General features: G+C 37.5%; 1 protein-coding gene across 3 annotated transcripts in view; it reads right to left on the bottom strand.

The window, feature by feature from the left end:
- Positions 1–1789: 1789 nt before the first annotated feature.
- Positions 1790–16590, bottom strand: part of ATP8A1 (ATPase phospholipid transporting 8A1) — a 238334-nt gene continuing 223533 nt past the window's right edge. For all 3 annotated transcript variants that reach the window (XM_060110533.1, XM_060110538.1, XM_060110544.1), the window contains 4 exons: positions 13310–13398; positions 12150–12242; positions 4682–4773; positions 1790–3470 (listed from right to left, as the gene is read on the bottom strand). In XM_060110533.1, the coding sequence (XP_059966516.1) occupies positions 3373–3470; positions 4682–4773; positions 12150–12242; positions 13310–13398 (372 nt within the window). In that variant the 3' untranslated portion in view covers positions 1790–3372. The remainder of the gene's footprint in view (positions 3471–4681; positions 4774–12149; positions 12243–13309; positions 13399–16590) is intronic.

Raw genomic sequence — 16590 nt, 5'->3', positions numbered from 1 at the left:
AAACATCAAAGGGCAAACTGCACAAAAATAAACACCAATGATTATTTAGCTTTTTAATAACGATGACATTTTTAGAAATAAAAAATTGTGAATATGCAATCTAGTACTTTCAGAATGGCATTCGTTTCCTGAAAGAATATTTAAATGACGGATTACAAGTGCTGTACCATGCACACAATGCAGAACAAACTATCATGTGACTTTCATACTGGATATTTAGAATGCAGAATTGCAAAATTAAAATATAAAATGTTATGACCAGAATAAGTGTTGATCTTGAATTCATTTTTTCCCCTGGAAATTAAGAGGAATCGCTGAGTCCATTCAATGACCATACAATTCATGTAAATGGCTAATACTGAATATAATACACGTTCACCTGACTTCATTAGAAAAAGCTTTCAATTAACTTTGCCACGTTGCTGAAGCAGGCTCACATCAGACAGAGTGGCATGTGGGAGGGTAGGCAGCACATATGTCATTTAAAATTTACTACATTCCTGAGAAACACCATTTTCCTGCTAATAATTTCTACCATATAGCATCTTTCTGGGTGGGAGACACCAATATATTTTTATATGAGTATGTAAGACATTTAGAAAGTTCATGCTCAATATCACTGTGTACTAGTTAACACTAAAGAAGCAACCTCCAGCTTTTCAGGGTGAAATGAATGAGGATTTTCTGCAGTAAGTAGTATTTTCCGAATTGTAAACACTGTAAAGCAACGGTGTTAGCATTTGCCGGAGTTCCTACAAGGGACTTTTTAATCGAAGAGTGTCCCTTATTTCAGAAAATACACGTTAGAAGTCACCTCAACTGTTTATTTTAATCCTGGTAAAACTCTGTTACTTCCCCCACCCCCCCCCAACCCAAGGTTAAAGAATTAGAGGGTTTTTCTCTAATTAACACTACAAAGTCACTGCAATTGCAATGTTATCTTTTAAGTTTTACCAAGGTGGTCACTCCTTGCTGCCTACTCCCAACTCCCACCCAAGAAGCTAAGAGACTGACTTAATGTTGATAATTCAAAAATAGATCCATGGGACCAAAAGGCATAAATTAGTCATGTTTCAGATCATGATCTTCCACAAGATTAACCATGAGTCTTCCACTCATGTTGAAGGGCTCCACAGAAACGATCCATGTTTCAGGATAAAAACAAAGCGTTTCATTTAAGTCAGAAAATTCAGTTCTATTACACACATCACATTTTGATATTAAAATTTTGGAGAAGGATGTCACCTATGAGGTGAGGGGAAATGGAAGCAGCCCTTTTCTGGAACTGCTACGAAGTGTTCCTCCAGGGGGATGTACTTCATTCTTCTTCTTTTTTAAAAATCCTTATTCGTTGTACTTGATTTTTGTTTTTCTTTTTTTGTGGTTTGACCTCAACTCTCATCATGGAGGCCCAGAAAAGCTGCTCTGAATAGTCATTCAGTAGACAAAGACAGTGAAATCTGAATTTCGAACATGATCTTAGACCCTTACGCCTGTAGTCTTGTTAGATGTTTGAATTTATGATTTTCTTAATCTGATCCCCAAATGGGAAGGGTCTGGGGAGTGAAGTATGTCAACTCCTTGCCCCTTTAAGTTCAAATTATGTATGTTATATCCTCTCTTATGTGTAGAAAATGTGGGAGGCATACAGGTAACTAAATAGCTAAAAATACAGAGAAGGAAATAATATATAGCTGAATTTTAAATCTAGATTGAGAAAAAGGACAAAAAAGATGTGAATTATTAAACTCAAGGAGTGATTTGAAAATCTCCTGTCTTCTCAATTGTAGTTGACTTATTTTTTTTAAGAGGAAGTTGTACCTATTTTGCTGGTAAGTCCATTTAAAGGCAAACAGGCTTTTGAATACAAGGCAAAAAGTTTGCTTCAATCTCTGAGGTGTATCTGAAAGCTAGAATTCTTTTTATTTCCACATGAAAGCATTATGTTAAAAATAGTGTAGAAAACTGGTTGTGGTTTTTAAACAGCCCCTTCACCATTTATTGTTGGTGGCAAAACAGGCATTTTCAGATGTCTTGGAAATGCTGAAAATAATTAAGCTGAACACACATTTTAAAGCACATTAACAAAAATCTACTTTTCTTTGTAAAGTTATAGGCTTGAGTAAAATAGGTGTCTTTAAAATGGGTAAAAGGTACTACTTATTTGTCCCAATTAGCAGTGTGTGACTAATTCTGGGAGCTGATTGACTAGTGAACTGTGAAGTCATTCTCAGTCTTATGTACAGGGCAGTCACCATAACACTGGGCATGCCATTGAGGACAGCAGGCATCTCGAGTGGGCACTCATAGGGAAAACCAAAACACAGGACAAAAGCTGAGTCTACGGACATTACAAAGGCCCATGCATTTATCCAACATGGTATTCCAAACATCTTGACAGAAGCATTGGAAATCTCACATAAATATGTAAGCATATTTTTCTTAAAAGAGAAAACTCGAAGACAAAATGACATCACTCAGTCTAAAGCAGAAGCCAGGTTGTTAGAAAAATCTAAATGATGATGAAACCTCATTAGAAAGGATGGAGACATAAATACAGTTTTAAAATTCAGTATCATAAAGACAGTCACATACCACGTGTGCACTGCAACTTGAACAAATAGACAAGACGAACGAGAAAGAAGCATTTGTAAGGCTAAAGGTGCAACATCACAGATTTTAGTAGCAAATGCCTTGAAATACTTGTTTTTGCAAATCACTCTTAGATTTGTAAAGTCAGGCATGCAGATCTTACAGCAGAACTAGAGGTAAACCTTCTCTTAAATTTCTGGGCAAATGACTACTGAATGACAAATACATTTATTAAACTTCTTTGGCAAACAATTATCAAGACAATTTTTGACACAAACACTTTTTATTATTAATGTCTTGTTTAGAAATTTTGCTCAGTGAGTTGCTTCCTTAAGAAGGCTAGTTTTTTTCAGCATATTCTGAAATCTAAAATGGATATCAAGGAGTCCCTTTAACTTACTACCATTTTAGAGATTTGTAAAGGTCGGTCACCTTGTGGTATATCCAAGACACTGATAGTGGCAGCCCCAGCGTAACAGCATAAGAATGCTGACCTATTCTCAGTTTAAGAAAACACTCTGGCAAGATACAAGGTCATTTTCCATTTCCGTTTACAAAGACTTAGTAAATACTTTAGAAAATCTGAAAGAGATGGTGTTACAGTATAGTTGCACAGTGCTTATGTCTATAATATACATGAATCTGAATGTCAGTCAATGAGATGAGTTCAGATCCATTTCCCCTCCTTGGACCAGGCTGGAATTGGTCAGCAGATTCTGGTGAAGACCTGGGAGCTCCCCTTCGAGATGTATCAGAGCTGGCCTCTCATCCCTCCCCCCATCACCACTCTTCGGGTCTCTGCTTTGTGGTATCATACGCTCTAATCACTTCAGACTGTGAGACGATTCCATTTTCATCTTGAGAGAAAGCATACCCGTCTGTAAGTTAAAGATAAAATAGAAACGGTCACCTTGAAGTCGCTGGAAATCTCTGTTATTCTGAGTGTTGAGTGCTCATTTCCTAACTTGGGGAACTAATGCATCCCTCCCACCTTTAAAAGCATGAAGACACTGGTTTTTAATGTCTGTAAAAGGTATAGACTCAACTGCAAAATGAAGAGTGAGATGATGGTATCTTAGATTCTAGGAGCTGTGCTCCCTAGACGAACAGATGCTCTCGGCCCCCCTCAATTCTCCCTTCAGCATCTCAAGTCCAGCCCCTCTAATGTCTGCTTCCTGACTAGCAGAGGGGTGGGGAGTGCAGTCAAGTGGCTGCATGTATTCCATATAGATCAGGCGGATAAGAGGTAAGGAAGAATAAAAGCAAGGAAGAGGAGGAGATAAACACACACAACTTCGAATAGTGGAAGTGCGCTCTCCTTCCCTCAGAAGACATAATTCTGGGCTCTCAGCATCTACAAATAAACTCACTCATGCCCCAGCCTGGTCCAAGGGGGCTTGGGGATAAGAAATGACCTCCAAGGGAATCACATCTTTAGGAAAGGCCTCTTGAAGTATAAAGAGCAAAAGCATTAAACATGAGTATATATAAATGGAAATAAATTACATGTGGAAATAACATGAAACAAATGATATATTACTAACACACATACATTTACCACAGGGCTTTATATATTATATTCTTTTTTAGATCCTTGAAATGTTAAGAGGGTGTGATACCTAATAATTTCTTACAACTCTAAATATTCATAAATATTTTTGAAGGGGAAAATACATGTTTCATTGTGCGATGTTTCACATACTTGTCATCGTGTATGAAAGCTGAAAAGGCTCCTTGCAAAGTTATTCAAGTAGGAAAGATAACAATACAGAGTGAGCTTTAAAGAGTTCAGATTTATTTCACTGGTTCTTTTTAAGACTTAAGGAAACAAGGGGCATGCAGGAATATTTTTCTTGAAGTGAAAGCAGCAAGATTTTCAAATGCTCTATCTCTTTTGCTGAAAGTGAGATGGCTGTGGTCAAAGGAGTCTTTAAACATTTGTTATTTACATAACATATTGCAAATGTGCAAAACTTGTTTTAGGTGTTAACTGTAAATAGTTAAATATCTCTAAAGTTAAAATACTGCTCTCAGATCCTATGAGGTAATGGCAGAGGATGTGTTTAAAAAAGAGAACTCAAATACTTACGGAGCAGGTTTTGTTGCAATGATTCTGATGGGTACAAGTTCACGTGGTTCTTCTTAAAGACATTCTTGAGCAGTTGCGCCCTCTCCGTGAGGCTGCAGAACAGGTGCAAACGTGTGAAATGAATGATCAGCTCGGCGGAGAACCCAGAGTGCCCACAGGACCACCAGAGAAAGTCAGACTGACACAAAAGATTGCTTGAGAAATCCGGAGTCTAGTGATTATTTCAACCCCATTTTCTCAGACAGCAAATGAGGTTTCAAGTACTGGATACTTTTGAGGCCATTTTTTTCCCCCCCTGACAGCTAAGGAGAGTTTTGTCCCCAGTAGTCCAGTCAAAAGATTTCCCCACCCCCAGTTACATTTAAGTCAAATACGGACACAGAACCTGCACAATATAATTAATAAAAAATGCAAACTCTACCAGTTGTGTTAGTGGCTTCTAAAATCTTGGAATTTAGACTTACTACATATAGCAAGCATGGCATTTTAGAATTAAAAAAAAATCAACCATTACTATACCTTTTTCCTACTTTGCACATATTCTGGTGTAAAATACTTTTTTTTTTAGTTATACAGAAAAATCTGAAAAATTATGCAAAGAAGAAATTTCACAGACTTTATAATTAGAAAAATTACATTACCACTCTAATATGGTATGAAATGTGTTCCTTAATTTCATTTTAAAATAAAAAAACTGTTTTCAGAAAATAATTTACTAGGTAAAGTGACAAGAAAAAACACATTTTCCAATAAACGTTTAGAAGAATCTTCTCTGCAGAAACAAACCCATGTAATTATGTAACTACTAAAAGCAGAATGCAAGAAATAATGCATCTGTTTTTCTCCCCTGCACACAGAACAGTGTTTCACCCAGTAGGGAGTCAAATACTTGTCGGATAAATGAATTTGAGTAATAATTCCAAAGTGCACTTTTAAACATCATCAATCCTCCCAATCATGCCGTTTCTCCATTGGTTGATTTATAAAATTTTGCTTTGATATCAAACACATAACAAGCATGAAGAGCTAATAAATAATCCACATGTGTTGCAGCAAATGTTTATGCAATTTTGTTTTAATCACTGGAATTGACTCAGTGGACAAATTTCCATCTTTTAGTTTCCCCACTTTTAAGCTTTAGTTAAACTGCTGTAAGTTATGTTAGTTCTGTATATTGCCAATTTTTTAGACCCTGAAAGGGAACAATATTTATCATATGCAAAAAAAAAGGATCTTCTGCAAAATGAACTCATTGTAATTACACAAACATTTAGGCTTTTGCTGAAATAAAATATTTAGAAATGTTGACATTTGTAGTAGTCTTACACACATTTTAAAAAGTCTAGGGGTGTTAACTGCTATTTATTAGACATATTTTATTGTCATTGGGAATTAAGGCAAGAAAGCTAATTAATCTTAAAACTCCAGTGGTTTTGCAAAAATTTGTAAAACTTGTTTTTGGTAGTGAAATAAACAGATATGGGGAGTGAGAAGGAGCCATTTTTACAGAGTGACTTTTCTTACTCTGCTCTTAAAATGATCTACCGTTACAGACCCAGGGACTCATAGGGACACTAAAATATGTAACCGCTTTGAGGAAGTCGGCAGCTTTAGCAGCAGGTGGTCTGATGTTGTTAGCAGAGCATCGTGGATGGGGTGCTTAGCAAGTCTCTGGTGTTTAAAACTGAAATGACTACAGAAGACTAGAGGACGGCAATGTATCATGATAGAGCTACTTCTTCCCAAAATACATTTTCCGGGTTTCAGGCTGGCCTTCCTGAATGCATGATACTTTACTACTATAACATGATACTTTAATATTACAATTATGGAAGCGATAAGAAGGCAGATGTGAGAATTGCCCCTTTCATATTATGGCAACCTAAATATATGAGATAATGTAATTTTGTTTTGTAATGGTTCATATAAGGCTAGTTTATCACTCAGCTGTTACATCAAGTTAATGTCTAGTGTTAAAAAAAAAAAAAAGCAGTAAGCAAGTCTCTTTCTGGGGAAAGAAGCACACTTCTGTGGAAAGAGCCTGGGCTTTGCAGTCTTACTTTGGTTTAATTCTGAGTCTGTTACTTATTAGCTGGGTCACCTTAGGCAACCTTTCTTGGACATCTCATGGAGAACAGGAGGACAATTCCTAACCTCAGGCTGACGGAGGATTCAGGGAGTTGTATAGCTTCAACCACAGTTACTGGTACTCAGGAACCACTCAACACTTAGAAGCACTGGTTCTTCCCAGCCTTACCATCCCCCAGATCCCAAGGAATTTATTATTTTAAAAAACCCAACTAGAACAGAGATCATCACGAAACAAAAGATACTCGGTGAGGATCATTTCTGATGCCTTGGTTTATATTCAACATTACCTCAACAGGAGAAGTCTGTTGCTGAACATGAGTTTTCACGAATAATGCCCCTCACTCCACTTCCTTAGGAAAACTACTAGGTTTTTGTTTTTTGTTTTGCTTTTTGCCTTAGCTACATCGGACCTCTTGATAGAACAAAAGCTCCCTCCTCAGAATATAAATGCCGTTCATTGGAGGGTGATTAATAAATAATAACTGATGATGATTTGTATTTCTCTAGTCCTATCCCACTTTTGGAGAACTACTAATCATTTCAAAGTTATGCAGTTTCTGTGCCATCAATGTTTATGGGTAACTGATATCACTCTCAAGCCACATTATAAAATATACTGGTAACATGTTAACATTAATAGACATGTTAAAAGTTTAGTTTTTGTTGAACAGTTTAACACAGTGTGAGAAGAAAAAAAGACTCTAGGATGCCTTCTAACTAAAACCACATCTTATTCACAACTCTTGTTCAGTAGTTTTACTCAATTTGTAGGGTCTTTCATGTACATACCAAGCTATGTAAGTTTTCGATTTATTTAATGCAATCACACAACTACCACTTACGTTATTTCCAAGCCTGTTAAAATGCTGCAACTTAGATATCTGGTGAGGTGGGGTGGAAATATACCACGTTTTAAAATAAAATTTCATTTAGAAATACTAAAAAAAAAAAAGGTAATAACCCATTTACTGTCCTGGAACATGTTGTCTTAAGGTATTTTCAGTTATCTTTGAAGAGTGGTCAATTTGCATTTGTTTTTTTTTATTGGGTTGCCAAGCTATTTTCATTCATTCATGAAATGTTTTAGTGCATAGCATACGACAGCTGTCCTGTAGTAGGCAGTGGTGGTGGGGAGATGAACGATGAATATAAGAAGGCTAACTAATCTCTGCTCTGGAGGAGGTATTTCATTGTTCTGTTTCGTTTCTTTTCAAATGTTGGATGGAACCCTCATCACAGGGATGAGAGTAGGCTGGGGGAAAACATTTGATATGTCCTCCTATCCTAATCACCTCCCTCCTCAACCCCGCGCCTCCGCCCCAGCCTCAAAGAAATTTATGTAATCCTGATGTAAAACCCAGGTGAAAATTGAAAAATATAGTTTCTTTTCGATTAGTTCTGGGGCAATGTTAAAATTGCTTTTCATTAAGATAAACAATACAGAGAAAAGCTGGGAGAGAACACCATCATCACCCTCATGACCAAATGATCTGACATCCATACTTCCCTACTGTCTTTTTTAAAGCTAAGGCTGTGGGCCAAGCAGTGGTGATGGACAAATTAATAAGGACTGACCTGAAGATGCTGGGCTAAAATTCTATTTAGTAACGGCTGATGATGATATGCTGGCTAATGTCTACAGTTAGATACAAAAAATTATGAGACTCATTATTCATACTGCCTTACTATAAGATGCATTGCTTCACACACACATGAAAGATATCCAGTAATAACTGCCCTGTCTCTAATGAGCCCATTGTCCACAACCCCTTATTTTAAATCTTTGGGATTTTGAATTCACATTTTGTTTTGTTTTGTTTTAGAAAAAGTAATATGTTTCACACAATGTGTAGATGTAATACTCCCAAGTGGGATCTTAGAGGCCCATATTCCAAAAATTAATATTTCTGCTATAAAATACAGGAATATTACATTGTAGAAAAATAAACACGATCAATGTCCTTATATTTATAGTACAAATTGTTTTGGTTTTTCCAGCAAATTTTGCTATAAGCCTATGGAAAAAATTGAATTTCAAAGCTTTTTGGACTTTGGGAATGAAGATGCTTCGGCTCCCTAGTGTTGGAGCATGTCCACATAAAGTAAAAGCAAATAACAGGATTTCACAGCTTAAAGTCATTTTCCTAACACACAAAAATAAGCCATGGCCTCACAGCATTAGGAATAAGGTTTGGCTTTATTCTCCCAATTTTTTAGACTTAAACTGATTTCTACCATAACCCATGGCTCAAAAGCAATTACTTGAAACTATGAAACATACCTTTTCCCTCAAAATTTCGATGTAAAATTAAAATATATCTAATTTGCTGGAAATTATGATAAGTGGCATACTATTTCTATAAAAAGGACTAATTCTTTTAACCAAGGTGTTTCAATTTTTGAAAATGAGTAGAGATGATAAATAAATTCTTATAAATACTAATCTGGATACAGTGCTTACAAGTAAGTTATAGTTTCTCTGACACTGTTTCATTTTACATCTAGCTTGACTTCATAGTAGTGCTTAGTGAAGATTAAAAAAATTGGGATGATCAACCCGCAAGATCTTTCTTAAGAATTGCATCATTCTATGACAAAAAAAGTAAACAATCATTAACGCTAGGCATTACTAGTTTGGGAAGTGTAACCTATATACTTCTATGTTCTTGTTATCACATTTTAATTTAATTACCCACAGGTCAACCCCACTACTCAACTATCCTTTCACCCACCCTTTCATTCGTTCGTTCATTCATTCCTTAGTTAACTCTCTTGGCCATACATTCATCCACTCAACAAATATTGACTAAGTGCTACTATGTTCCTGGCTCTGTGGCCGGTTCTGGGCTGCAGTTAAGACTAGGACAGAGGCCTCTCCTACAAGGAGCTCCATCTAGTAGGGGAGATGAACAAGCATAGGGCGAACAAATACACTATATCATACTGCAATAAACGTAAAAACAGAACAAACAAGATACAGAGATAGCAGAATAAGAATTGATTTTATCTGTGAAAAGCTGAGGGAATTGCATTTGGACTGGGTTTTGAAAGCTAGGAATTGGATTACCCAGCCTGTAAGAGGGTACCAGCTCTAGACAAGGAACAGCATGTGTGGAGGCCGGGAGGCGTAAAATAATGTGGTGTTCTGGCACTCAGGGAAGGCTGGTATCAGTAGAATACACAGAAATCACTATTTCTTCCTCTTTGAAAAATGCAGATGAAATTAGCTAGTTTTTTGAAATTTGACATGAGTCTTATTCTCCAAGGTTTCTGAAAGAGTTCTATCAATAAAATCAATCTGACAATTTCTAAACTGCCTTAGAATGTAGTTTGGTGTGAAGACTTTTCCAACCAGTTGCCTCTTTTCCCCCTTCACAGACCTTTTTCTCCCCCTTCCTCTAGCTACCATTTAGCAGGGAGACACCACGCCACACTGACCATCGCCATCCTTCTCTTCACCGATTGGCAGCAATGGCAACACAGGGTCCCTACTGTACTAGGGGTTTTTGTCTGGGGTATTCAGCTAACATCTAACTTAGTCCTGTGTCCTTAAGAAAAGCTGAACAGCTATTTTAGGCAAATGAGCTGAGCAGCAGCAGGAAATTTATCAGATGTGTTTTCTTGGAGAAGCTGGTTGTCATTTATGGCAGAATTCACTTCTTTCCTTCTAGGTTCTCTGACTTATTTAATGTAAGGGACTACACACATCACAGACTCAGGTCTTTAGGACCCAGAGATCAGAGGTCATCACATGGAACCCTCAGCCTGACTTACGAATTGTTGAAGTCAACGATATACTATAAACGATGGAAAACCAGTATCACATGGAGGGGCTTAATGTAGGTTTTATTAACATACAAATAGGAGAAATTTACTAAGGGTAGTAACAGTGCTATCAGTAGACTTTCCCTAATAATTGTGAATAAATATTTTTGTTCACAATTTTGTGAGCTAGAACTCTTACCACATCCTTTTTACAGCTAGAGTGAAAGAGGGAAAAAACATTTACTGAGGAACTATTTATGAAAGGCAATAGAATAGATGTTGACTTGGAGGTGAAGGGAAGAGATGAGGAGAAGGTGGAGGGAGGAGTAGCTACACCTGTAACCCCAAAGGTAGCAGCCCATCAGGTACACAGGGACACCAACTCGGAGAGGCAACGAATTGTCATGTTAGTGGCAGGCTAGTTTTGTTGCCATCCTACGTTCTTGAAAAGCAGCAGCAGGAGGCAGAACAGTGCATGGTTAGCAACAGGGTTTCTAGAATCAACTGACATGGGCTCAAGGCCCAGCGTGGTCACTTCTGACCTTGAGAACCTGGTCTTTCTAAGCCCCGGTTTCCTCATCTGGAAAAACTGAGGATGATGGATTTGTACAGGGTCGTTGCAGGAGTGTAATGCAATAGTACCTGTGAAGTGAGGAGTGCAGCACCCAGCACGTGGTGCATGCCCTGCAGATGCCAGTGTTGTTATTTTTAAGAGAGGCACAGACCGGCGTGTGACATGCTCCTTCGGCCTAATGAGAGCACGAGAGGGCTGGAAGCCAAGGTCTCAGCCTGAGTTCCCAGTCTGACATTCCACTGTGTCAAACTGAGTAACGACAGTGAACCATGATGACGGTGGCACAGACCAGGGCAAAACGTTTCCTATGGTTGAGACAAAACTTTAGCTCACTTTAGTGTGATGAAAGACAGAAAGAATAAATTCCTGGTAGTTTCTTCATAATTGTGGTGTATCACAGAGTGCTTTCATATAAGTTTAAATTCTTTTCTATAATGTTTTGTGAAATTTGGTCAATTCAATTAGCTTTCTAACCTTGCTTTTCGGGGGGGCGGGTGGCGGTGAGGAGGAGGACTTGGAAGACGTAACTGACTTCATATATGACAGACGTATGTCCAGGTCAGTTCCTAACAATGTACTGAACCACAAAGGTAACTGTGGGAGAGCTGACTTTATGTCAAGCTCTGATTTTGACTATATTCTACTGTGTTATTTTTTTCTTTTTCAGTTTAATAATAAACACTATTTGTACCTACCATTTATTGAGTGCTCATTAAGCACCAGATGGCAAGCCACCTTCTTTATCCACAGTATTCTATCCAATTCTTACAACTGGCCATGAGGGAGGTATTATCACTCCCATTGTATAGATGAGGAAATTGAGGCTCAGCAGCTCTAAGCAACTTGGCTAAGGTCAACTGCAGCTTAGCGAAGAAAGATTTGATCTGAATCTGCATCTCTCTGACTGCAAAATTTGTCAGTGACACTGCTAGCTCCATGTTAACAGATAAATACAAGTTTAACTGCTTATTTCCAACCACTAGCAAAAGACATATTTAAAGTTCACTTGGAAAAGAACATATTTAGGGCATATTTTACCTTTTTCCAAGCACAACTGCTCCTGGGTCTTGAGATTTTGCCTCCAGCTCCTGAACTTCATCCACTAATGTTTTGAAAGCAGTCCTCTTGACACTGCAAAAAAAAAAAAAAAAAAAAAGGTAGAAGTATTCGTGTGAAAATTTAAGACTATGAAACTAGTTTTGATCATGCTGCTGCTAAGTACAACAGTAACCAGTGTACAAGCAATTTTTCCATAGAATCTAAAAAACTACAGTGGGGACTTCCCTGGTGGCACAGTGGTTAAGAATCTGCCTGCCAATGCAGGGGACACGGGTTCGAGCCCTCGTCTGGGAAGATCCCACATGCCACGGAGCAACTAAGCCCGTGTGCCACAACTACTGAGTCTGCACACTAGAGCCCATGAGCCACAACTACTGAGCTCGTGTGCCACAACTACTGAAGCCCGCAAACCTAAAGTCTGTGCTCCACAATAAGAGAAGCCAACGCAATGAGAAGCCTGCGCACTGCAACGAAGAGTAGCCCCTGCTCGCTGCAACTAGAGAAAGCCCGCACGCAGCAACAAAGACCCAACACAGCCAAAAATAAATAAATAAATTTATTAAAAAAAAAAAAAGACTACAGTAATTCTGGGCATTAATATAATTATAGAAACAATAGTCATAAAATAAATGGTTTACATTTATAATATTAAAACTCTCAGTTATTAAATAAGCATCATGTTAACTAACTTTAATGGTATCTTTTTTTGTGGGAAGAGAGGACACTTTAAAACTTATAATCCTTGAGAAAGATTAGTAAAGTTGTAGTTTCTTCTATTCTCTGTTTTATACATGTTTAGAATCAGGCTAGCAAAAATTCCCTTTCACAACTATTGTTCACTAAAAATTTATATATATATGTATTTGGAAGTAAAAGAATTTTTTTTCTACCTTGAATGGGTTTTTCAGGCTGATTAATAAAAATGTTAATTGAAGCTACCTGCTTTACTTCTGTTCGCTCTTTTAAACTAATTTAGTTTTCTAGTTCATCAATCACTCCTTTCTTCTTTATTTATGTAGAATTAATATTACTAATTCCTATTCTGTAAGCTCTACACTAGAGTTGATGTTACAACTAGAGAAATCTGAGGATTAATATGCATCTGTGTTGTTAATGACATAACTGAGCATTATACTTACACTTTGTACACCACGTCAAGAAGCAAAGATGCCACAGGGATAAATAACAGGCCTGTCCAAAAGACTCCGGAACTGAACAACATGGCTGCCTGAGTAAAAGCATCAGAAATAGTATTACTTTAAAAACCAAGAAATACATCATTCATGTTTAGTTTTTATATGATTTCAAGTAAAATAATTTTAAGAATCTCATTCTGCAAGAAGGTATACAATAACTCTGAATTCAAACTTGTGAAATATTTGGAATTAAAAGCCAAATTTATTAAAACATGCATTTACTACATTTCTTTTTTTCCCTCAAGTAGCTAATACAACAAAGTTTTATCATGTGCCAAATCTTTTCATATTTTTATGTGAAATTTTTATTACTGTGATCAAAATAATGGAGTAATAAACTTTGACCTTCTTTTATAACTTAGAATATAAAAATTTATCTTTTTGAGCAAACTTCAAACATACACTGGATTAAATTCTCTTATAATATAACATGTAAAATCAATCCTAATTAAAAACTACATTTACTATTTCTGGCACATAAAAATTTACTTTTCTAAAATATTGCATGATACTAAAAGATCATCCAGATAAATCACAAATACAGTATAAACAAATTAAGGAATCTATGAAAAATAACAATCTGATATTAGATAGGAATAATATTAATTTTTGTTCAAAGATTTACATAACTTGTTTTGGTGCATCCTGTTATTGCTAAAGTCAAGCCAAATGTTTAGTATGTAAAACCCAAATAAAAGTGGATTAAAATAACTTTAAGCATTCCTTTGTATTAAATTCCAAATTGCCATATCAGAGCCTTTGGGGTTGCAAAGAAAATGATTCTATAATAAAAATCAACAAATTCTATTAGTTATTTGCGATTATAATAAAAAAAATCCCTTTATAATGTAGATTACTAGAGCTTAAAAGGGATAGTGTCATATAATAAAACCAAAAGGAATATTTTGCTTCACTTCGAGTCTATTTGTTTATCAAGAATAAATTTGCAGTACCTATTTAAATCCATAAACGTATTGTTAAAACTCCATTCTGAAGTAGCCAACTAACGCACACACATTTACATCCCACTAAAACTCATGCAAGAAATGTTTTTTTTTAACCAGGTCAGGAATTTAAAATGATTTAGAGTTTAATTCGTATAGGCAGGTTCACAATTACACATAAACAGTCCTAATCAATCAATCCTTATCAAATATAAAGATTACTAATTTTAAGTTGTGTTTCAGATTACCTATTCATTCTGACTCTCATCTGGAGACCAGGAGCTGCTGTTTAAAATTTTTTCTACATTAACACAAGCTTATTGATACAGACTACTGGTAAAAGGATACTCAGGTTTCCCTCTATCTAGGCTGACACAGCTCTGAACACGTTAAAATAAGAATATGCTATTACCCAAAATTTCAGAAAGTAAATGTTGCCACGTGGATGCAATGGAACAGCACCCACATTCTAGATACCACCAAGACGAAAGATATTCACATAAAAGTCATTTTATTTTATAAGCAAAACATGATCTTCGACATGCTTGCTGACATCCTCAATAGTGAAAACCAACAATAACTGTGTAATAGGAAATGTCCATCAAGTCAGTGGGTTTTGTTTAGTTGGAAGGAAGCTTTTGAGTTAGGTAATGACTGCAAAATGGCACATTTCTTTTTCCTTCTACGGGAAAAAGGTAAGATGAGATTCTAAGCCATGTAACTGAAAATACCTCTTTTACTTGGCTTAATTTTATAATCTCTTTTAATTTGGGGGCAAGAGAAGAAAGATTTATTCTTGCCTTTGCCACCCTGTATTAAATGTCCACTGGTGGGGATGGAGGCCGCTAATTCTGACCATTGTAATGTTAACTATGACGGGGAGACTGGCGCCCACTATTCAGTCCACCAGCCTTTGGCTTTGCAAATGAACGCCATGAATTGAAGGGAAAGAAGTTTTTCTGCGTCATATCTGAAAGCCTGTCAGATTTTTTTTCTTTTGCAGAGTTAATCCAAACCTAAAAGATTTAAAGCCGACATTCGCATTAAAGACAGAGAGCCTCTTTGTATTTTTTGGATGAAGAGGGGGGGATATAAAATCCCACAGAGGTATTTCCTTCCTTTCTGTACAAGAAAGCTCCCCCTCACTCTGTAGAGACCATTTTTGTCTCTAACTTTTCACATCTCTCCACTCGCAGGCAGGTCAGCTGGGAAAGGACGCCCGATCCCGCAGACAATGGGGGGGAACAGGAGCAGCCTGTTCGGGGCCGGGCTCGCGCTCCCTCCGAGAGCGGCTGGCAAGTCGCTCCTAACATGGGAGACTGGGGGGCCACGCCAAGCAGCCCCGACGCCCCTCCCTCGAGGCCCTTTGAAACCAAATGGAATCTGCCACAAAAGTGCCTCCCGGGGGACTTGAGAAAGGATCAGCCCAGGGAGCTGCAAAGCCAGTACATTTGAGGGCACAGGTCCTGCTCCGGGAACAAACAATTGCTTGTCTGCAGAGCGATGCTGTCTCAGCATCGGGCCACGCGGGCTTAAAAAATGAACCATCAGTGCCTGAAAACGCAAGCTGCGGCAGAGGAATGAGGAATTGTTTTGAAATTTCCCTGTGAACTTGCAGAGAAAAAACGTTTGAGAAAATCCTAGCTCACGTGAAGTTAGCTAAGCCGAGGGGTTTGAGCAGATAAGAGGGCTTACCTTCTGACCCACAGTGAGGTGACCCCTTGGTACCCACTTTCCCACACAGAGAGGAACACTTACTTTTTCACCTGCAGTGTCTCCCATGTTCAGTCTTGGAGGAGAGAATTTCGATGTGCTACCTGCCTACAAACTTTCAGCAATGCACTTCTTAAGTCTGTCCCTCCTTTTACCCTATAAATGTCCAAGTGGAGAACTAGGATGCTGATTCTTGGCTTAAGTACAGACACTATCTAAATAAGAAGGCTCCTTGGGGAGTCCTAAAACTATATCCGCGGACCCCAACTAGAGCAGGGCTGGGGATAAACAGCCCTGGAAGTGGTGGTGGCTCTGCCTGTCCCAGCTCTCAGAGATGGAGGGAGTAACTTAGGGGTCTCTGCTTCCTCAGCTGTAAAGTGGATTGTAAGAATTAAACCAATAATGTTTATAAAGTGGCTGCTTTTATTACTACCACTGATTATTAACAAATGTTCCTTTCTTCATTTTAATTTTCAAATTCCTTTAAACACTCTAGTCTTGTGTTCTTTTCAGTAATCTCTCCCATGAGCTTCAAGGAAGGAAATTTTTATCACAACATCAAATTAA

The sequence above is a fragment of the Mesoplodon densirostris genome, chromosome 1 (assembly GCF_025265405.1).
Source record: "Mesoplodon densirostris isolate mMesDen1 chromosome 1, mMesDen1 primary haplotype, whole genome shotgun sequence".
Taxonomy (NCBI): Eukaryota; Metazoa; Chordata; class Mammalia; order Artiodactyla; family Ziphiidae; genus Mesoplodon; species Mesoplodon densirostris.
Note: the sequence above shows the minus strand (reverse complement) of the source record. Positions and strands in the feature narration are given on the sequence as shown.